General features: G+C 37.9%; 1 protein-coding gene and 1 non-coding gene across 2 annotated transcripts; one reads left to right on the top strand and one right to left on the bottom strand.

Moving 5' to 3' along the window:
* Positions 1-1,768: 1,768 nt before the first annotated feature.
* Positions 1,769-17,552, bottom strand: LOC129277640 (serine/threonine-protein kinase N2-like). Its single transcript, XM_064110548.1, has 3 exons — positions 17,138-17,552; positions 12,499-12,805; positions 1,769-4,181 (listed from the first exon to the last, which is right to left on the bottom strand). Exons 1-3 carry the CDS (start codon positions 17,168-17,170, stop codon positions 4,174-4,176), a joined length of 348 nt encoding a protein of 115 aa, XP_063966618.1. The 5' UTR covers positions 17,171-17,552; the 3' UTR covers positions 1,769-4,173.
* A 2,255-nt stretch (positions 17,553-19,807) lies between these two features.
* Positions 19,808-19,881, top strand: TRNAN-GUU (transfer RNA asparagine (anticodon GUU)). Its single transcript has one exon. It is a non-coding gene; the product is annotated as a tRNA-Asn (tRNA).
* The last annotated feature ends 5,008 nt before the right edge of the window (positions 19,882-24,889 follow it).

The following is a 24,889-nucleotide window of genomic DNA, read 5'->3' as shown; positions in this document are numbered from 1 at the left end:
TTTTGTCCTGGAAGCCCAATGGATTGAATATCAAAACAAAATCTTCATTTTCCACTTTTTTAATTTGGGATTTATTACATCATATCACTGCAAATTAAGTAAACACAGATGTCAAGCTGCAGAACTTTGTCACCTCAACATCAATTCTCCCTACATGTTTAGTGTATCCTGGACTTGGTTTTTAAACTGAAAGAAATCAACACATTCCTGTCAACACAAGTCATAGAGCTGATGATTAATAACATATTTTAGGGCGGTTGACTGATTTTGTTTTAAAGTTGAATTAAGAAGACGATTCCAAATATTGAGATATTTACATTAATAGCAACCTTACAACCCCCCAAACACTAAGATGTGATTCGAACGCCCATTTTCTTTTTTCAAAATAGTGAATTTGAACGATTTATCCCTACCCATTTTCCCCGAGTTCGCTCCTGCAATGCCTACCGAGACGGGTGTTCTTTGAGTGTGACGTCACCGGGGGGTATTCGGTCCCGGTGTAGTAAAGGCAGTGCCGCTTTGTGTACTATGCACGTACGCCTTCATATGGAATAACTGCAGTTGAAGTTGTATCTGCGAGCCATAGAACTTGCAAAGAGGAAATGATTAAAATATTTGTGGCCGTACTATTATTCCAAATATGTAAATTCCCTCAGAATGATACCATCTATACCCTAAAGGAATAATTTCAAGGTGAATAATATGAAATTTGATCGAGATCTTCTCACCAGTCGATAACGTAGCAGACGTGTTATTATGACATATTTATCCGCGTGTGACGCGGCTCTTGCAAAAAAAACACAGTTGGTTGCGGAATTGCTTTGTGCCGACCGGCCGCCCGCTCCGGCGCAGCTAGCTGTCGAGCTACCGTACCGCATACCTTCCTTGTTGTCTTCAACCATAGAGATGTATACGAATTACTATATATCTCTCTGTCTTCAACTCACTTGCGAATTGCGTTTGTATGTGTGACGGTGACCCCTCGCGTAATTAAATATAGAAAACAACTCAGAAGGCCGAGAAAGAATAATACGTTTGGTTCAAGATTGTTCTGTGGAATGAGCTATGAGTGGAAATGATTCAGAGGATATAAAAGTGGAGTCAAAGACAAAAGAAAAGAAGAAAAAACGCCAGGGGATCGCTGCACGGCCACCAGACCATAACACAGTACACTCAATGCCTGGGTGTTGTGTGTACTAGTCTAGTCGGTACTAGTATTATGCGTTCAGCGCGCGCTGAGCGAGAGCTGAGCTATCCGCCGGAATTACTTTCCAGCTACTCACTTGATTGAACATCGTGATAAAATAAATGAGAAATAGTGAAAATATCATTCAATAACTCACTGTTTGCTATCTTACATCATGATTGAAGAGTTCATGATGGTTATTCATACTGTTTTTTATACAGGGAAAGTAAAGATTTGTACATATCAGTCCTATTTGTTTGATTCGAGTTGCTTTGAAAAAAAATTGTAAAATATCTTTCTCTCTCTGCATAGCATTTCTGTATGACATTCAGGCACCTCTTATACTAAATTCCCCCCGGTGACGTCACACTCCGAGTGACTTTTCTGTACACTCGTCTCTCGGGCTCTGACAGGTGGCTAATTTCATAGACTTTCAAAGCAAAATATCGAGAAGGCAGAGGATTTTTGTGACATGCTATCTGTTTGAACAACTTATATATACTATATATTGTGTGTAGAACCTATATTTATGGAAACTCACCCCCTTCTTAATTCAACTTTAAATGTTTTCTTCTGTGCTTTGGGGAAGTAAGGTCTAAGACCCCTGAAAGTTTCCTACCCGAGACCCGACCGAGTCCACTTGCAACCTTGACTGGATTAGCTTCGCGAACGGACCGAGTCCGAAATGTGGTCTGTTTACATCACAGCGTTCATTCCCTCCCCTATCGGTACGGTTTTCGAGCGGTATCCGATTGCTGACACCAAAGGGCGCTCTCGATCTACGCTCTGAATAATTTGCGCACGCTAATTGAAGTTGTTTACATTTCGTTACACTCGTCGGCTGCTACACAGAAATGACAGGGTGGGACATGTGCCGATCATTTCCAGAGAGATTCGAAACGACTCTTAACCTTTACCTTTACCCGGGGTTCTGGAAGAATGCTGATGATCCCAGCAGATATGATCGACTTGAAAAGGATACGTTTAAAATGCTTCCTTCTAGTTCTTTCCACTCAAATCAAAGACTTTATCAATGACAATTCACATGTCGCATGCCGCAAAACATTCGAAGAACAACGGGGCTGGGGAGGGGATAGCGCGCGCTATGACGTAATTTGACAGCTGAAGAACGGACCGAGATAGGTTTGAAAGCTTGTGTGTGTTTACATCTACGAATCGGTGGACCGGGGCCAGCCCGATACTTAACCGAGACTACCTCTGGATGTGGTCTCGGGTAGGTTCGCTAAAAGGTGGCCCGAGGTAGGTTTGGGATGTTTACATCTTATTTCTTTCCGACCTGAGGTAGGCCCCGGGCCGGCCCGAGGTACGGAATCTCTCAGATGTACCAGGGGTCTAAGGTGATTATGCTTTGCAATTAAAACAAATCACTTGTATGGATATCCGCAAAACACCAATGGAAAATGAATTTATACGAACTGTCTACATCAAGCACACTTTCATTTCTGATATTGTGCAAAAAAAATGATTGTTTGGTGTGATTTGATTCAAGTACCGTACTTAATTTGTACATGTACATGTACACAGTGCGCAACACTGGCACTGGTCCGACGGTCCGAGACCAATAGAAATTGCTGTCGGGCCAGTAACTTTTCAGAAATAGCTAGATGTACTGGTCCGACATGACCAGTAAAAAATATATTCTCCTATTTTGTGAATCATAAAAATGGCTCTGGTACATGTATCTTTAATAATGGCTATCCAAAATTGAGAAATGGCTCTTGTGAATTATGTTTTTTTTTTTGTTTTTTTTTAAAGACATTTTTATATTTATCTTTTTTTGGGGGGGCCAGTAAATTTTAGGGTTGGACCGGTAAAAAATGGAAAAACTGGGTATCTACTGGTCCGACATAAACAGGTTGGACCAGTAGGAAAAAGGGTAAGTGTGGAGCCCTGAGTACATGTAGGTATAAAATAAGTTCATTCCCGCTCAAAAGAGTGCTTTTTAGAAGTTTAATGGTGTACATGCTTCCAAAAAACTGAAAACCAGCTCCATTCAAATTGTATACAGTACATGGGACTAGAAGGGGACATCCAATAGGTAATCAGCTAGAGCCTTCTTAATCTCATTAATCTGGAGGCTAATCACTTAAGCCACACATTGGCTAATCAACGCACTAAAAATAGACACTGATTATAGTCTATTGTGATATGAAGGAACAGGTTCTCTTCTTGCATTTAAAACCCTCTACTCAATGGATTTGGAACTGAAGACTCGAAATTACATGTTGGCCTCCTGGCTCCTAGTATAGTATAGAAACCACCCCTGTAACTTTACATTGTACATGGACAAAACTGTAAAATACAGTGCACATGGGAAATTCCAAAGCCCAGCATACACTATGCGATCCAAAACAACGTGATTTTATAATAAATCGCATTTAATTTTGCATTAAGTACATGTATGAAAGTTCCAAGAAGAAAATTTGCTTCATCTGTAGTTCGGGCATAAATTTAGGAATAATAAAATCATAAGTTTGCTTTGCGGCAAGCCCTGTTGTCGGAGTAAAGTCCAAATCAGCTTCATGTCGCAGCCGATGATGACATCATTGCAATTTGGAACTGAATTTGCTTTCATTCCAACATGAACAGGGAGGCTGGAACTACATGTTCATGTAGACTGAATTTTGATTTCAGTAGTCCCAGTCCTACCACTATTCTTATCTCTGATCGCTAAGATTTCATTTGTTGGAGTGTTCACATAAAATGCTATTATTTTTTTTTTCAAATCGGATCGCAAAATAGTGCTATCAGTAAGAAAATTATCTGCTGATATATTGGTAAAAATATCTTACCAATATCGACAACTATCGACAAAAGAATAGGCCGGTTCGAGGTAAAATTGAATGCAACACGGCAGACAAGACCGATCTCGTCCACGTCGGTGCCGTACCTTTAGGCTAGGCTTGGGCGACGTTGACATAGCATAACTGGCAACGCAGATTGTGTGCACTGTAAGTCCAACTTGTTTACTTTCCTGAAGTTATGAACATGACGAAACGAATATCACCCATACGAACTAAAAAGAAAGAAATGTACCTTTGCACAAAATGACAAGTGTATATCCCAAAATAATCAGAGACACACGCTCACATGGTCTCTTGTTCATTTCGAAGAGCGGAGTCCCTTGCCTCAAGAAAGTCACGAAGTAGTCTACTAAAAAGTAGTCTACTCTTGCACGTGCTCGCGAACATCCAGCGCTGTCATTGACTGGCCGTATCCAGCCCAATGAATAACCAACCATTGCCGTCAAGTGAACAAATTAAACTTGTGGTGCGCGAAACAGCCTCATAGCAGCAACATCACTAACAGCTGGAACAATTAGACCGTTATTACTGGCCGATTGAGCTGGGGGTTCCCCATGCATATGTGCGAATGCGGAAGAACTTTTCTGTACTACATAATAGCGGGTATTATCAACAACGAGAGAAAGGTTATCGATAATCGCTATTAAAGTGGCAAAAACATGCGATTATCAACAGGACTAGCGATAAAGAGGTTATCGATAACAGCACTATATCACAACGAATCGCATAGTGTGCACCAGGCTTAAGTAGGTCTATTTGTGATATTTTGGTTTTCCTTTAAAAATTTAAGCCATTGAGACACTATTCCATGTTTGTCTCATTTTTATTGTTTTTGTTATTAAAACCAACATGATGTTGAGAGGGACTTCCCCTTTAAATAAATAGAAAGTAGGCCTATTACTTTAACAATCACAGCCAGAATGCACCTCAAATAAAATAGTCTATTGACTACTAATATTACAGAAGGCCATATCCTGTACAGTGAAGGCATACATGTACATGGAACAATTGTAAATCTAATATCTCAAAAATATGCACAAACATTGTTGCTGTTTTTAATAATGAAGAATAATTGAGGGGTTGAACAAAGATTTCGCTATGGATCAGTGAAACTCAAGTCTGTACCTTTGTGGCGTAAACGTTGCCAACAGATTTTTTTTCCTTCTTTTTTATAGTTGTTTATTAGTTGTAGTTGTACAGTGTGAGTGCCGTGAACACACTACACAGCTGCACAAAAATAGCTTTAAAAACATAACTCTATTGTATAAAGGGGGTAATGTGAACATGTACAAGCTACAGTACATGTATACTAGCAAGATAGTAAAATCAACAACATTTTTCAAAACATAACTAGTATATTGGTATAGAAAAGCTTTAACCATTGATCATTTGCACGCAAGGCCCTGAAGGCAGGCATTCCCTGCTAGTGCTAGATGAATGTCAACCTGTTATTGTGGGTATGACACCATTCTCATTACGCTAGTTCTAAAACTGGTGTACTGGAAACCGATTCAGGAAACCAGTTTGGAAGATCGCTTTGCTAGCATTCCCACTTGATCACAAGAAAGTGGTTTTCAAAATCACTTCAGGTAAAGTGATCTTGTTGCTATGGAAACGCTCTCAGTGGGGTAACACATTTCGCGCTAAATTCAAAACCGCAGCGTAGGCATTCTACACAGTCTGTCTTGTGGAGTAGCACGCTCAAAATGTACGAAGATCGCTTCCCAAAGAAAGGTTGTGTCCTCACTTACATGTACGCCTAAACCAGTTTAACGAGGCAAAGCAATCTTGAAAACTACATCGTGCGGTGGTTTTCTGAACCGGTTTGGAATATCGCTTCGACAGTTCTCACTACACGTTAAATTAGTTTCCAGTAGACTAGTTTAAGGAAGGAAATGAGAACAGTGTCTTAGCCTACTTGTTCATACAGGTGTAAGTATACTATCGTACATGCTCTGTACATCTTCACATGTAGGCCTACATGTACCAAAAAAAATTGTTGTTTATATGTGAGACAGAATAATGTGCATGTACCTGCAATCATTTTATTTACAAGGTCATGTTGGGGTAATAATTTTTTTTTTTCCTTTTCATAAAATGAAAATCCATAATGTAAAGCATTTTTCTCCCAAGAGGTATGTAAAGTATGTGATGAAAAGTTTTATGATAAAGCTATTACACTATTGTGTGTGTTCAATGTCGGTTTCAAAATTTAAACGGCAAAATGAATCATGACTGAAAATGTGATTACAAAACGCAGATTCATGTAATGAGAAACAAAGGGTTTGTTGAATGTCCTCCATTCCTGGTCATAAAATTAAACGTCTTTCAAATCACAATTCGGAGGAAAAGTCAAACATTGAAAAAAAATATGCATTTTTGTATGGGATCAGCTCAGATTTCATTACCTTCAGCATCGCGAATGCAACATTGAACACTATTGAGTTTTGAAACGTCTTTAAATTTGCTCTCGCAGTGGAAGCCTACACAAGCAAGTGCCAGAATTGACCTTTCTTGTGATGGGTCAAACTGCACACTTCCATGTAAGCTGCCCCAACGAAAGCTGGAAATTTAAAGACAATCAACAAATAATCGGCTTTATATTTTTGACATTGAACAATGCACTGCTGCTGATCATGTTTGTAATCAGTGTTTTGTAATTGAGTTTTCATTCATGATTCATGTTGCTGTTTACATTTGAAAATCAAAGTAGCATTGCTAGTCAGGAGTGCTAGACATGAAGAGAAAGAATTCTCCGCAGTCAAATACAAAGTTTTGAACTAAAGTGAAGCAGATGGATGACCAAATATATCCCTTGATTTCAGACTTCTGTCTGAGGGGAGTTGAGACAGTCTCTCTCAATCTATAGGAAATTTTTAAGTTTGGTGGCATACGCATGTATGTATTCAGTGTTCAAAGGGGAGAGTCGTTTCTGTGACATCACAAATCTTGGTCACATTGCCAATGTGAGGATCTCCATAGCATTAGTGATTTTGATATTCAAATGCTCGTAATGTTCTTTGAATTTTCAATTTTCATACAAGCTTCTGATCCCAGGGTTTCTCCTTCAAAAATATTTTAGTACTCCTCTTCACCCCAAATTTGCTGGTAGGCCTACACTACATAGTAGACACGCAACTCACAGCTACATACAGATTTTAGGAATGGAACGCAAGTCACAGCCGTTCAAATAAAGGCAATATGCCAAACCCACCAATGAGAACATCAGAGCAAATCATGACCTACTGAATAGGCCTTTTCTTCACCAAGATTATTTACCCAGAATTCAACATGCTTATCCTGTAGTATTACATGTATGGCATCAAATTCATATGCTACATGTACAAGTACAGTACAGTACTCCTTAAAGTTGACAAAAGAATTGTGTTTATATGCTGTTTCCCACTCAATATCAATAGAATGAGGTACATGTACAGAGTAGACCTTTAAACATCAAGACTATTGCTCCAGCACAGAAACCTATGGACTTCATACAGTAGGATTATGGTCCCATTTTCCCCCCAAAAAAAAAACATTAAAATCACAAACATTTTGGCTGGTCAATAATTACAAAGGAAAGCAACAGACCAAGGCAGACTTATAACTTTGGTGCACCAGAGTTCTCAGATTTTTGGCTGATAAAATCCCTAGATCAAGCATGCAGGAGTAAATATGTACTGTACAGTATACTGTACTGCCCAACTTTGGCAAAATGAAGCAAGAGATGACACATCAGTCAAATTTTAGTTAATGTTGTTTCTGAAACACGCTTTGTATGTTGCACATTCAGGCAAAATTGGGGGAAGAAATTATCGTTATATGGAAAGCTATTGAAGAAAATATGCTGTTAAATTGCATTGATGCCTAGATAGATGTACATGTAAATGATGAACACACATTGCTCATTAAAAAAAAAAGATACTTTTGTAACTTGCTTCCTTTTGTCAAAGTATGGCAGCATTGTCCTCAGGGGGAAAAATCATGGGGGCTTGGGGTTTTGCCCCCTCTACCTCACGGAATGTTCAAAGGGCTATGGAAATTAAAAGAGCCCCCCCAAAAAAAAAAAAAAAAAAAAAAAAAAAAGGAAAAAAATTCCCATTCACTACAACGTTGAAGCTTTATGATGCAAATTTGGACAAACAGTGGTGAAAAGTGTAGCCCCAGAAAATTAACCCCCAAAAAAATTTGCCTGGTAGGCCTACAAGGTTAGTTGTGACTGGTTGTGATTGGTGTCCCAGAACTTACCTAAATTTTGACATTGGTAATACCTTGGCAAGCACAAATTTTGGCAGTCTAAAAGACTTGTGTGAAGTTGATTAGGGATAAATGTAGCCAAAATCTTGATATAAATTTGAAAGGGGTATAAGATTTTAAGTTATCTAACTAGGGCTGCAACAAAGACTACATGCATTTCAGCATCCTCAATCGTGACCCCTTGCCATTCAGTGACCCCTAATCACTCCAGGCAAATACTTGCACTGCAAGCCACTAAACATCTCCTCCTAGACCTAGAGTAGAAACGCCTTCATCATTTGGAAGACAAGCTTTCAGTCTATAGATGTGCATGTACAGTTTATACGTACTACATGTATGTAGAATTCCACAATGTATGATATATTGGGTTTATTTGCATTAATTGATAGAGTATGAAACTAGATCATGAAACTACAACTACGTAAAAAGAAGCCCTGGAAAATCCCCATTCATGTTAAAGCTTTTATTTTGTTGCAGATTTTAGGCAGCCGTAAAAATAAATTAAAAACCTTGCATGGCTTCAGGGAAATTTCAGTCTACATGTAATGTAGCCAATTTAAAATGTGAGCCTTAAGTATGTACTTGTACTTGGACATACTCAGTATTATTCTTTATTTTTTACCCTGGGCTGGGGAAAATGGGATGGACGCCTGCCTTCTCATTGTACAGTAATTCAATCAGACCTACATGTACTCTATCAGACCTACTCAATCAGAACTTACATATACATTATGCAGTACTCTATATTGTAAAGTAATGTATTACAACACACAATAACATTGGGACAGAATGCATGTCAAAGCATTATATATAAATTGAGGAAGTACATTGTACATGTACATGCAGCCTATACATGTAGTTTGATCCACAATACTCCACCCACATTTATTACCATGTTATGCGAATACTATGGCAACAGAAACAAAATTAAACTGTTTCATAAAGGCAGCCTACAATTGTAAATACATGTACATGTAGGTCTACAAAACATAAAGTAGATTATCATACATTTCTTCATGACTCTGTTCTTATCAGGCATCCTTAACTTTTAATAGTGGAAACAGTTTAAAGACCCAGACCGGACCCAAAAATGAAATTGACAAATCATATACTGGTATCAATCGAAAGCTGATATAAAACTACTTAAAGGAAAATGAAACCTTTGGATCAAGATCAACGAAACTTTGACGAAAATCTGACAAATAATGAGAAAGTTATGAGCATTTGAATATTGTGATCACTAATGCTATGGAGATCCTCCTATTGGCAATGCGACAAAGATGTGTGATGTAACTTGTGAACAACTTTCCCAGTACTTTTGTATATATTTCACTTAAACTGCCTCTTTTATCACATCAGTAGATCATGTATTCTTTCTATAGGAGGGCATGTATTACAATTTTCAAAGAAAACATATAAAGAGTTTGTATCACCATGAGAAAGAGCAAAAAGAGACATTTTTGGGGTATTTTATAGTCCACCAAAGGGAAAGTTGTTCACATGTGACATCACACATCTTTGTCGCATTGCCAATTGGAGGATCTCTATAGCATTAGTGATCGCAATGTTCAAACGCTCATAACTTTCTCATTATTTGTCCGATATTTCTCAAATTTTCTTTGTTCTTATTCTTTGATTTTTCTCTTTCAAACAAGTCTACATGTTTCAAAGGTTTCATTCCCCTTTAAGACAGAAATGCAAGCTTTATGCATTTCCACCACTTAACAGCCGAGTATTTTGCTTCAGAATAGCTCCAATTATCGGGCTTCGAAAATAGACTTTCTTGTAAATGTTTTCACCGGCCTCGAGACCGTGACGTCATGTTGTGTTAGAAGCGTTGTAATTCCATAGAGTTGTACACAGAAAAAGTGGGGGATTTTTCCCCCTCTCAAATTACGCGTTTTATTTTCTTCACTTCTATTACATAGAGATCTTTTTCTGCAAGCTTTAAGTGATGAAATCTACAGCTTTTGACTATTTGGCACAGCTTCTGAATTTTATCTATAATCTTCATTCAGATTATGTGTAACAAGTTTTCCTGACAAAGCAATTTAAGCCCAATAAACAGCTAAGAACAGAAATCACAAAAAAAACCTAGTAAAGAGAACTTTGTAGGTTTCCATCCATTTGAACACTGAATAATTATTATCAGTTTTTCCTGCAAATTGAATAATAAAAAAACATATCGAATTCAGAATCTGAAAAGTAGAACAATAACCCCTTTTTTCTGGGTACAAGCCTACATGTTTGGAATCACAACGCTTCTAACACAACATGACATCATGATCTTGAGGCCGGAGAAAAGCAATGGAAAGCCTTTATGTCCAAATCCCTGCAAAACCTGTTTTTCTTCAGCAAAATACTCAGCTGTCAAGCGGTGAATACATGTATGCATAAAACTTACACTGTTGTGCTAATGTAACTTATATATTTCCTATTTGTCAATTGCACGTTTAGCTCCGGTCTGGGTCATTAACGTGTAATGGGGATGCTTGAAGTGGTCTTGAAAGTGATCAGAAGTGGTTACCAAACCAGCTTTGAAAACCTCCTCTCGATATGGTTTTCAAGACCGCTTTGCCTCGCTAAACTTGTTTTTAAAAGCGTGCATGTAGGTGAAGGAAGCGGGCCTGTCCGTGTTAGGTGCACTGTGTGCAGAATGCCTAAGCAGCGGTTTCAAATTTCGGGCAAAACATATGACTCCTCTGAGTGCGTTCCCATAGCAACAAGACCACTTTATGTGAAGTGGTTCTGGAAACCAGGACAGGAAATGGTGAAGAGGACACTCGCAAAGCAAAACTGGTTTCCTACATGTAAACTGGTTAAGAGGGAAATTTCAGTTCAAGAAAGTATACTGAGAAAAGGGTCTACATGTACATTGTACATGTACTAGGCCTACAACAAGACAAGGAACAGAATTAGGACAATATACAGCATACAACTCTACAGTACATACATGTATGTACAAACTACAAAGGCCACTGAGGAGAATCTCAAACAGACTGTGAAGTGCACATGAGTTTTGTTTTTACTTCAATGAAGTAAAAATAAAAAAATGCATGCTGTTCATGATAAATTTCAGGGATTCTTGTTTGTTGTCTATAGCCGGTATCCCATGGCAACATTATGGTTTCCACAAATCTAGCAGACTTTGGCAGAACGCATAAAACAAATTGTAGAAAAAAAAGAGTGAGGAGCATAAATGTACCACGTTCTGAAACCCAAATTGCTGACTTGAATTAAAATGAAAAATGAATTACTTGGAACATTTTCCATTCAGAAATCTTTTATATTTTCATAAATGATATTCAAAACAAACCCATAAAAATAAACAAAGATATTAAATGAATTGAATCAGGCCTGTGTTATTATGTTTATTTCAAAAACATTTAAACACTTTTGATAAATGGGAAGTTAGGTTAATAAGCAGTGGTTTTTTAAAAAAGAAGCAAAAACAAACAAAAAATCCCCTGAAGTTGCTGAAATTGCTTTCACATCTTTACAAGAACATCCATGAAATGGCCGTTGTATACATAGACTTGAAATTATTTACATGTAGGTTCAGTTTGAATATTTCCTGACTCTTCAAGACCGTTTTCAGTTGATGTCAAACTTGATCTATGAATGTCTACAGTACATGTGGGACTAGTAAATGCCTATCCCAGCCATGGCGTAATTTCCTTCAGCAAGAAATTCATCCACATTGTGCTGCACTCAACCCAGGTGAGGTAAATGGGTACCCGGCAGGATTAATTCCTTGAATGCATGAGCGCTGAATGGCAGCTCGAGCTAAAGCCGGGGTAATAACAACGCGCCTCGGAATAGAATATTTCTAGATAGATTGCGCTATATAAATGCCTAATATTATTATTATTATTATTTTTGCCAAGCAAAATAAAAATTAGTCTTTATACCTGAAAAACATATACATTCTATACTAATGAATAGGCCAAGAATAAGTCATCAAATCATCATATTGAACTACATTAGGCTCCTTTCCTCGACCTGAAAAAAAATTGGGTCATCTTCAAGATGGATTTGTAGGGCATTATGGGTTAAGCAAGTTCAAAGACTTGCCTGGTAACTCCATCTTGAGTGCAGCTGATACAATTTTTCTTTCAAGTCAAGACCTCCTAGTCCTCTGTAAAATCATGCGCAACTATATACAAACAGCTCCATGAAACAGCCCCCAAGAGTCTTCCCCTCAGTCCTCATCCCTCTTTTATAAAATCTTACCTGAAGGTGTCATATCCTCTGTGTTGACAACGATCCTTGCATTGAGTTCATTGAGTTCCTGCTGCAGCTCCTGCAGTCTTGCATTGGCCTGCTTCACCATGTTGTTGACATTGGCCAAGCTCTTCTTATCGGTAGTCACCTTGCGCATGTTCTCTGCGCCCTCCTTAATCTTGAGCTCCTTGCGGATCTCCTTCTTAATCTGGTCCTTGATCTGCTCCAGCTTCTGCTGGAAGCTGGCATCAGAGAGATCCAGGATATCATGACCTCCATACTGCTCCACATAGGTCCCGAGAGTGTCACCGTGGTTCTGTGAGGACGAGACAAAGTTCAGGACAGATTTCTTCAGGACAGCAAGAACATACATTGTACATCATAGAGAAACTGATAACTTGCATCATCAGCAAGAGATGTTGTTCAGGGAAGTTGGTCACTAGACTGTAGACACTGAAACTAAATTGAAGTATGTGTAGAGTACAGTCCAATCCTAGTGCGGATGCCCTGTACATGTATCTCTTTCCCATTCAATTGTAGATTGTCATCAGATACATGGGCGAGCTTCAACTGCACATTGCATAAGTAATTAATACTATGTGAGTAGATTACAAAATGAACAGCTGCAAGAAGATGCACTGCATGATATAGTCCAGAGACTGAGGCTACATCTATCGCAAACTTAATTACTAAAGCAGAAGTCATACATGTACACTTTACATGAACTGTGGTGGGCTTCAAATTTCCTGAATGTTGATCTCTAATTGCCCTACATTTATATATTGAACCAAAAAATAAAAAAGCCATATAAAAAAGTCAAGTAGATCTTAACTACAGCCAAAATGATTTTGGACCTCCAGAGGAAAAGAAGCAGCATTTATTATATAACCCCAAGAAAATTTTCCATGATCTTCCATCCATGTTTCACTTTTAATTTTGTTACATTGTTTAAATTTTGAATTATTGTAAATAAAACAAAACTGAACCAAATCAAACTACATGTACATTTACATGCAGAGGTTTGATCATAAAGTAGGTCATTTTAATAACAGGAATTGCATGTTATCTGATATTGAAAACTGCACAGGCAAAACGAATATTTCTTCCTCTTCTCAACTTCGTCTCCTATTATATAATCTTCAAAGAGCTCTGCAGTCTATCTTGAAGATGAAGATGATTTCTTAATCCCATTTGTTATTATTTCAGTTTTCTCACAAGCAATTTTTGGGCAGTGGACCGAGCTTTATGAGGCTATCTTGACATTTTAGCCCCATCTTTTCAAAGGTCAAAGTCCACCTCAGAAGAATGTTGATTTGAATCAGTAAAGAAAATCAGACAAGCATAATGCAAAAAATTTCATCAAAATCAGAAAATTCAATAAGTGATTATAAATAATTATTATAGTAATAATAATCATTCGTAATCACATATTAAATTTTAGTATTTGTTAAATAATAATTTTTATAAAATTGTTCTTCAAAACGGCATTTTGTAACATCGCTAATCGAAGGTACGTCATAACGAAGCGGTTCAAGGGTCAGACCTATTGTATATGCTTTGTTGACAAACGAATCGAGGGATCTACACGAGATTGGTCTGGTAAAAAACCTTCAATTTTTAACCTTTTTATTAACCAATTTTTTTAACCATCATACGTATTAGGCATATGAAGGTGTAGAAATAAATAAAATTGCAAACATTTACGTGATTTCTATCAACAAAGATGGATTTCCTAGGGAAATCCATCTTTGTTTTGATGTGTCTCTTATACATATATGGGAGGTGGTTCAAGGCTCCATGATGAAGAAGTATACAGTATGTCAAAATATTAAAAAATATCATCATGGAGTCCTCAAGGCTAGTTTTTATAGGGGTCTATGTAAAACTAAAAATAATAAAATATCATCACAGAGTCCTCAACTTAACCAGGCTAGGACTACTGCTCTACTAGACCAAAAGCTTCGGTCTCTGTTATATTGGTTGTTCCGCTGAACTCTGTTGGCTCCACTCACCAATTACAGAGACCGAAGTTCTAACTCGTTCTGTACAGGGCACTCATTCAATGAACAAGGTTATGATATAACCTTGTTCTCTGTTATATCTCCATGTGTTGCGAAATAAGGGTGGCAATGTTCTAGATCTGGATGTGTACGATGCAGGGCCCCCTGGTAAGCTTGTAACCGATTTTTGCAATCGGCAACCGATTACATTCGATTTCACCACAATCGGCAATCACTTGCCGATCTTCGATCATGCCACTTGAAGGAAAAAATCGAAAATAAAAAATCGGCGTAGATCTGGTTACAGTGCGTGATCGCTCAGAACATATTTCAAGATTGTTTTTGAGGTGCTAGCTATTTAGAGGTCGCATTATTCAGGGAGAAAGACGCGGTATTATCTATGGCGATGTTTAAGAGGATAGATTTCTTCTCTTCCAACTCATGGTGATAGCGGATGCCGCCGTGAACTTTGAAAGGTCGTATTACCGACGGAGCTCACTGCGTTACTCTCTTACATCGTTTATGATTATATACATTTTATTTTCAACCTCGTGGTGATAGCGGATGCCGCCGTGAACTTTGAAAGGTCGTATTACCAACGGAGCTCACTGCGCTACTCTCTAACCCCGTTTATAATGATATAAATCTTCTCTTCAACCTCGTGGTGATAGCGGACCCCGCCGTAAACTTTTAAAGAGTGTACTATTGACGGAGCTTATTGCGTTACTCTCTTACATCGTTTATGATGATATTCATTTTATTTTCAACCTCGTGGTGATAGCGGACCCCGCCATAAACTTTTAAAGACTGTACTATTGACGGAGCTTATTGCGTTACTCTCTTACATCGTTTATGATATTCATTTTATTTTCAACCTCGTGGTGATAGCGGAAGCCGCCGTGAACTTTGAAAGGTCGTATTACCGACGGAGCTCACTGCGCTACTCTCTAACCCCGTTTATAATGATATAAATCTTCTCTTCAACCTCGTGGTGATAGCGGACCCCGCCATAAACTTTTAAAGACTGTACTATTGACGGAGCTTATTGCGTTGCTCTCTTACATCGTTTATGATGATATTCATTTTATTTTCAACCTCGTGGTGATAGCGGAAGCCGCCGTGAACTTTGAAAGGTCGTATTACCGACGGAGCTCACTGCGCTACTCTCTTACCCCCTTTATGATGATAGACATCTTCTCTTCAACCTCGTGGTGATAGCGGACCCCGCCGTGAACTTCAAATTGATTTGAAAACGCTAGCTACCCAAAACATTTTAATAACATATTTCAAATCATCGTGCGTGCTTGCGTCTTTTACTTCATTTTAATTGCACTTGCGACTTTAAGATGATGCGTCGTAAGAGATCATTCCAATAATTCTAAATCGCTAGCACCTAAAAATACTTCTAAAAGATGTCCCGCCGATCGTTCATTAACCTGTGATCTATGAGAAATATTTTCATTTTATTTTCCTTTGCGCCTTTGCTCGGAAGATGCGTCTTTCGTTTATCTTTCTAATAACAATCACTCGGTTTATTTTAAAGCAATAACACCTCAAAACCCCTGGCTTTAAAACATGTTCCAAACGATCGCGCATGTTGGCGACTTCCATTCCAATGCATTCGTCTTTGTGACTTTGTCAGGAAGATGCGCGCGACCGCGAAACACATTTTGATGTATTCCTTTGTTTTTAAACATCGCCGATTCGATTTTCGATTCGATTTCGATTTTAGAAGCTTAACTCCCGATCCGATTTTCGATCCGATTTACAACATTACCCCCTGGGCATAAACGCATCGGGTGTTTGGCTTATTTTCTCTTTTTCTTTGGGACAAATGCTCGATTTTTTTACACTGACAGTTTCCATTACACCTATTCATCATACGACTTGGCTCTTAAGTAGATTTGATTCTTTAAATTATTTTTTTCTTAATTAAAAATAGATTGAAAAATGAAAATTTTCTTGCCATATTACTTTCCACCAATAGAGGGCATACACAAAAATATGCCCAAAATTCAAGTTTTTGAGCGCTCTGGTGAATACAAAAATTATTCCCAAGTTACTAACGAAAAATAAATTGCAGTTGTATGGAAACTAGTAATTTTGGTCACAAAAGTGATTTAATAATTTTTTAAAGTGTGTGCTCTGTACAGCATTGGTATACCATAGTCCTACATGTACCTGTAGATTCCCCACAGGCAGGATGGTTGCAGTGAGCTATTGGTACAGGGATTCAAAGGCCATATGTTTATGTATTATTAAGTTCGGATAAACCAGGGAAGTGGAGTTGCACGGCCGCCAAAGTAAGTCACTGTTTGTGTCCTTTTAAGTTAATTTTTTCCCGTTTGTTGCATTTCAGGCCAAAACGGAATAATAATTTTTATTTTGGTCCATTTAAAAAAAAAGTATTTTCATGAAATAAAGACAAAATTCGATAAGCCCTGTTGGGGGGGATTTTTTGCATTTTGCCCCCTTATGGCAGCTGCACGATCGCGAGCCGTCTGTGTACGAGAAGACATTAAAAAAAAATTAAATAAATTTTTTTTAAAACTCCTTGAAACATTCAACAGACGGCTGCCAAGCCAGGCCAGCTGTCTACTGCCTGTGCTGTAGATCTATTCGTTTGATAAAATATGTTTAATACATACCTGTGCCAAAACAGTATTTGAGTCGGCAGCCATGTTATTCAGGGAGTAGAATCTGAACTGGAATCTTTACTGCCCACGGTTGGCCCGCAAGCTGCGGAGGCTGGAAAGATTGGTGATTGCTGCCCCAGCTCAGCCGTGCGCTGTACTTGAGCAATGGCCCCAGCCCAGTGTAGGTGCGGCGCTCAAAGTCAAACACACGAAGCCGTTTGCGATCACACCTTGTAAGTTGAAATTATCCCATTAAATTTCCAGAAAAAATAAAAATCACAATGTACTCCGAGTATGCTTGTCTTAATTCCTTAAATGACATCGTTCCATGTCTCTGGTATCAATTCAAATATCGTTTTCCCAGCAATTTATTGCGATCCAAATCACAACTTGAGCTGTGCGATTCGATCAACAACCGATTGTGGTCTAGTCACGTGATCATAAGAGAAAATGAAGAAAGGTTTATTACCCCTATTTACACCCATTTGAATCCCCTTCATTCCCAATTGAGGGATTGACGAGGGCGGGGACGAACATTTTTGTTTCAGTTTTGTTTGATGTAAAACCTATTTAGTAATCATTCTAATGTAGGCCTATCCAGAGTACATTTAGATAATTAACGGGAGGGAACGGGAGCCTTGGTCAAATATTCACACTAACACGTTCAATATACAAACATGACAAAGCTCGTGATTATAATTGGCTCACTTTAAAAAGATAAAATAACTGCTTGCAACATTCAATAAATATCATTTCTTAATGAATGATAATGCAAGTATACTGAAAAGGTAATACCTATCTATTATTAATATCAGAATCTAGGGAAAACTTGTCGCCGCCGGAGGGGGGGGGGGGGGGTACAAGGTGATAGTAGACATATATGACTTTTGAATCGTCTGTAAATCCGGGTTGTACATATTAAGCTCATTGTGTGGGTAAAGATAATCAATCTGATAACAAAAATTACTGTATTCAATATAGGAGGGAAATGTACCTTCTTCTGCAAGTATGGTATTTAAAAAAACTTCTACAGTGTGACCATTATTAATTCACCACCTACATCTCCGTAGTGTTTGAAGATTTGATGCCAACGGGAAGAAACGAATAAAGATAATTGTATTTTTTTTAAAAAGCAAGCCAAATAGGTTGTTTCAGTCACTGCAAGGGCGATGTACGCACGTACAGTGGGGGAAAATGTTTCAATAGTAAAAAATCGGAATATGATATATAGAGCCAGCCCCGGTAGGCCCTACTTGTAAAGGGTATATACATGCCATTCATCTTTCATATAAAAATGAAAATATAATGTTTGATGCATTCATTATGGTGGAGATAAAAGACAAAACTTATCAGGGTATCCTGCATGCCAGAATTATGATTACTTAGATTCACTAGTGCCCATTCACCCTATATACCCGACCCAACCCCCCGCGGAGCCGCACCGTATGCATCCTAAAAAATAGCCGTTAAAAATCATGAGACCTATACTAAATATTATCATTATTATAAAATTTCCAATTGACTGTTTACTGTCGCTCTTTCTTCCCTTAGCATTAAAAACTATTTTACTCAAGTTGCCCGAATTATATTTCAAACTCAAGCATAGACAAAATTATTGGAAGTTATTTTACAATACTATTTCACTTAATGAATATTCATGTATTATAGTATGAATTTGAACATTATAGTAATTATAGTTTCTCAATATGAGTAATTTTCTTAATTAAAGCAATAAATGTATTAAATTGACTTCTATATTCCGCGTTTCACATTGTACTAACTACTAAAGAATATCCGGTTAAACCAAACAGCCTTAAACTTTGAGGTATAGTAGCCTACCTTAAAAGTGAAATATTACGTTTAAAATCAAAATCTACGTACGTAGGGCATATAGAAAATTAATTTGAAATACAGAAGGGCCAGCTTTTAACCACATAACCCATATAGCCTAAGAAATCTAGCCATGGATAGGACTTGATTTTATAAGTGGACCTTTAGCATATTAAAAGTTTCAAAATTTAAGAGGCACAAACACGGGGCTTATTCACACATTTTTAGATCCAAGAAAAGCAACTTTTTCCCACTTTTCTCCTTATTTTCCCCTTTTTTTTGGGGGGGGGGGTGGTATTGGATAATCATGAGACAGTGTAGATCATGAGACAGTGTAGGGGAGGTGTATAGCCCCTCTAGAGTTTTGATTTTTTTTCTTCCTCCATTTAATTATTTCTTCTCTTAGTTCTCATTATAGAACCCGTAAAGAAGAAGTAAAGGAATGGGACATTAGCATCGTCAATCAACCATTTCATGCTGGAATAGGCGTGAAAACTTTAAAAAAATCTTAACGAGTAAAATTGATTGAAATAGAGGAAGAGAGACTATGAAAACACTGAATAAAATGGGTTAATTTTTTTTATTAATTTGCTTGCTTGGAAAGTACCGAGTCCCCTAAAACATAGAAAGAAAAAATGTAAACGTAAATTTTAGTTTCTATGACCTGAACGCCGTTAAACTAAACAACTACAACAAATTCGCCGATAAAAATGATGGTAAACAATATTTCGGGGGATTAATGTGCAATTGAGTCCGAGGAGAATGATAGCGAATTTTGGAATTGTTCAAACGAGGGCGCTAAATTACCAACAAAAAGATTACATTCTTATTTACTCATTCGGGAATATGTCCGCTTCTGTGGCGCAATCGGCTAGCGCGTTCGGCTGTTAACCGAAAGGTTGGTGGTTCGAGCCCACCCAGGAGCGACTGCACATATTTTGATTTTTCTATCTGGCTAAACAATAGAAAGACCTGTTTAAAATATCTGACCTCACTAAATTCATACAGCTGATCAACACCATCATGCACACAGTACTTGAGTATTTTTTCATAGACTCGAATTTGTCTATTTTCCCAAAAAATGATGGGGTCTGCTTTTGCTGCAAAACTCATGGAAAACATTAAAACATGGTCGAGAAGTGTATATTGTTGGACAGGCGTGAATCTATTTTACGTGCGTGGGGTATGTTGTGTGCCCCCGGGGGCGTCGGGAGGCCTTTTCCAGTAAAGGGGGGGGGGGGGGATGTGGAGGCCCAGATTACCGACAAATATCGGTACCGATATCAGGCCTACAAATTATAATGTAGCTTATAAAGATGAATAAAAATCATCGAAATTCAAAAGGCAGAAAAGAAATTGCTAAATCATACAAACTTCAGTATTTTTTTATATATTATTTTAGTTTCTTCCTAAAGTATTTAGCACAGCTAAAATCTATATTTACAATTAATCTAGTGTCAATGTCTGGTCCCTTTGTGTTATTCCTATACCGGTAAATGAAATTCCAACCTATGTCGCTTCCTTCCCCCCCCCCCCCCCCCCTCTTCTATTTACTTTGCTGCGACTGTTAAAATTCATACAAAGCTGTATGAGTGCTGAAGCACTCTGGTAAGATTTTTCGGTTACACTTCGTAATTCCGAAGGTTCGTAATTCCGAAGATTCTTTATTCCGAAGGTTCGTAATTCCGAAACACGAAAATTGCCTATACCTCGATGTTCGTTAATCCGAAAACGTAAAAGGGTTCGTTAATCCGAACATTTGTGGCGTTATTCCGAAGGTTCGATAATCCGAAAACGAAATAAGGTTCGATGTTCCGAAGGTTCGTTAATCCGAAAACGAAATAAGGTTCGTTGTTCCGAAGGTTCGTTAATCCCAAAACGAAATAAGGTTCGTTAATCATTTCATTTTCGGACTAACGAACCTTCGGAATTACGAACCTCATTTCGTTTTCGGATTAACGAACCTTCGGAATTACGAACCTCATTTCGTTTTCGGACTAACGATCCTTCGGAATTACGAACCTTATTTCGTTTTCGGATTACGAACCTTCGGAATTACGAACCTTCGGAAATACGAACCTTCGGAATAACCGAACCTTCGGAATAACGAAGCTTCGGAATTACGAATGTATGCGGATTTGGTTGGGGGTGCTGCGTTCCTGGAAATCAGGTTGACAAGCAAGCAAGCAAAAAAAAGTTACTGCTCCCAAATGACGGGAGATTTGAAAGTAATAACCTTTGCTTGTTTGTTTTTGTTTATTTATTTATTTGTTTGTATTTCTTTTTTTCTGACGGCAGCCCCCTGAACAAAACCCTCATCACCCCTTATTCAAAGGGAAAGTCCACCCCAGAAAAAAAGTTGATGTGAATCAATAGAAATAAATCAAACAAGAATAACGCTGAAAATTTCATCAAAATCCGATGTAAGAAAGTTATGACATTTTAAAGTTTTGGTCATTTTTCACAAAACAGTTCTGTGCACAAATCAGTGATATGCAAATAGGAGGGTTGATAATGTCCCTCACTCAGTGGCGTATTTACGGGGGGGGGGGGCATGGGGGGCACGTGCCCCCCCCCCCCCCCAATCGGCTAGCCAAAAAAAAAACGGGGGAAAAGGAGAAAAAGAGGGAGAAAGGAAGAGAAACGTAGTGGGAAAGAAGAAATTATTGTTCATTTAAATGTTATATTATAGTTATGTTATGTTATATTATATTACATAAGAAACTTTTGTTTTTCATTACTTTATATGAAACATAATTTGCTCAGGGCCAGCGGCGTAACAGGGGTCGGTGGCCAGGGGGTGGGGCAAGAGCCAAAAATTTCCCGGTCATATCATGGTATGAACAGGCGTAATGGTGTAATGAGGCGACGATTTTGAGAGGGCCAGACATTGTGTATCAGGCAGAATTTATCTTTAAAAAAAGATGCGATCGAGCGAAGCGAGCGAGCAAAATTTTTGACATTTTTAATACAAAAATCCAATTTTGTGATAGATTTTGACATGATATCCAGAAAATAATATATTTCACTTTTCTCTCTTTCCATTCCTTTTTAGTGGTCTGTGAGAATTTAACTTTGAGATATTTTTTGACATTGTATTCAGTAAATAAATCATATCCTACACTTTTCCTTTGCTTTTCTTTCCTCCTTTTTTTTCTTGGTTGTAGAACTTTTGGGGACCATGGCCCAACCCTTAATCATATACGGCAGTGCTTTGCGGTTGGGGTCCGTCTGGAGCCCCCGGAACTTCGTGGATATCAAAGCCATTTAAACCTCGCAGATTGCCGCTATTTTTAATCAAATCGCGGGTATATACAGAATATAGCTTTTACACAACACATTCATTTAATCCAGTTGATATTTTGAGGGGGCAAAACATAGCAATGTGGGAAAGTTTGTAAAAAGTCGCCAGCGAGCAAAGCGAGCTGACAAAAAATGCCTATTGAAATTAAATTTTAATTATGTGATAGATATCCATTATATTCAGCAAATAACACATTTCATTGTTTCCATTCATTTTATTATACGTTGTCTCCTATAATTTATTTTATTTCCTCTTGGGTGTGGAACGAAGACCCTCCGCCTGTACGCCAGTGATTGAACGTAACGCTTAATGTAGGAAGGGTCCCTACAGAGGGGCGTTATAGAGCCATTTGAAGGTTATAGATGAAGGGCCCCTACTGCTTATTTGCATACTGAATTTAGCAAGCTTATAGCACAATGTTGTATGCAGTCCATCTTTCTTCCCGCTCTTTATTTTCTATCCTCAGCAGCCCGGTCATGTTATTAAGTTTTTTTTCTTGTCCCTTTTCTTTGTTTTCCAATTAAGCTTTTGACTAATTACATTCTACCTTCATTTCCCGTTATTGTTTGCCTCTGTCATCTTTTAATTTATTTCCCATCATGCTATTGCATTACATAGGCCTATTTCGGAATGATTTGTTCTTTCTCAAATGTTCTATCGTTCATTTTCCCGCTTTCCTTCCTTTTCCATTAAAAATATATTTTCTTCGTTTTCTTTTCACTTTTCCTTTTCCCTTTCCCTTTTCCCTTTCCTTTTCCTCCTTTCCTTTTCCCCTTTCCTTCCCCTTTCCCTTTCTTTCTCCCTCCCTTTTCTTTTTTTCCCGTTTTTTTATTTTCCCGGTGAAATCCGCCAGGGGGGGCAACTTGCCCCCCCCCTGCCCCCCCCGCCTGTTACGCCACTGCTCAGGGCCTATGTCTTCATTGTTCCTGGTGCTCGCATTGTCTGTTTAACGAGATATATAATCCTGTTGTACTCAAACCTCCCGTTTTCAGTCAATATAAGCCAAATATATTTCTCGCACTTTGAGTTATTATTGTTTTATATAGTGACATAATTATGCTTCTTTTTCATGACTACTTAAAGTGATCGCCCCATTATAAGGTCTTAATATTAAACATTTCCTGTCCGTGCTTACGTTTGCATCAGTGGATTGGTGAGATGTGTCTGCTCTTCATGAATTCCTAAAATCAGTCCTTAAAATGTCCCTTTTTCTGATCTGAATACCATAAATTTTCAGCTCGCGCTTCGCGCTCGCATAATTTGGTTAGTAAAATACGTATATGGTCTTAGCGCAATCCTACAAACAAGCCTTAAAATGCCCCTCTTCAGGTCTGATTTTTTTTTAATTTTCCCTTCTAAAGTCCTTGCAATACTCGATTAGGGAGATGCGGATGATAATCATGATTGCAATGAGTGCAATTGCATGTGTTTAGATGTACAAAATCAGCAAGCGCTTGGTACTCGAATAAGATGACTATGGTGATTGGTGAGATATGTATACTCCTAATGGATTCCTAAAATATAGTCCTTAAAATGTCCCTGTTTGGGGTTAATATATACAAAAATTTCAGCTCGCGCTTCGCGCTCTCATTGTTGTTTAGCGAGAAAGGTACGTATCATCATAACAAAAATTTGCTTATAATGTCCCTTTTTAGGTCTGAATATCAAAAATTTTCAGCTCGCGCTTCGCGCTCGCATTATTTGATCAGTGGGATACATATTTTTTTATGGCACTGTCCTTAAAATGTCTCTAATAGGTCAGTAAACCTGGCAACTGAGCGCGCTCACTAAGTGACTCAAAAATGTTCTGGTGCCCCCCCCCCCCCCCCCCAATGCCGTGACCCACGGTACGCCACTGCCCTCACTCACTTTATTTTGTTTTTTATTGTTTCAATTTTCATAGATTTGACAATAATGTCCCTCTTGTTGAACCACAAAATGTTCAAATAATGATGGTAATTGTTCAGGGAGAATTAATACTTTCTTTCTCATGACAATAAGGAGAAAATGGAACTACTTCATATTTCATTAATGAAATACAAAAGAAATAGTAAGTGGGTGATGTCATCAGTCTCCTCATTTGTATAACGAACATGATGTGCATATAACTGTCTTGTGAAATTAAGCGAAATTTCACAATGTTATAACTTTTTTATTTTACATCAGATTTTGATGAAATTTTCAGTGTTATGCTTGTTTGATTTTTCTCTTTATATTTGAATCAACTTTTTTTTTTGCATGGGATGGACTTGTCCTTTAAATATCGATTCCCATGGCCCTGCACTAAATGACGTAACATATGACGTATCGTATAGGAAAGGGGCAACGGGACCAAGGTGAAAATTCAATCAAAATTTTTTGATCTGTGAAACGAATTAAATTTCTGTGCATTTTGCTCATGGAACTTTTTTTTTCTTTCAATAAAGAAAGAAATACACTGAAATCAAACCGTAAATGATCGACACTTTACATTTATTAACCGCAGTATAAATAAAGGTTTTATTTTTAAACATTCTTTTTCTACACTAATATTAATGCACTGTAAATATGTTCATCACTATGTGGTAATACTACTTCTGTGTTGATGAAGTCGTTCTTCCCCGGTATTCTCCCCCTTAATTTGCTCCTTT

The sequence above is a fragment of the Lytechinus pictus genome, chromosome 15 (genome assembly GCF_037042905.1).
Source record: "Lytechinus pictus isolate F3 Inbred chromosome 15, Lp3.0, whole genome shotgun sequence".
NCBI lineage: Eukaryota > Metazoa > Echinodermata > Echinoidea > Temnopleuroida > Toxopneustidae > Lytechinus > Lytechinus pictus.
The sequence above is the reverse complement of the archived record's forward strand: the minus strand, read 5'-3'. Positions and strand labels throughout refer to the sequence as shown.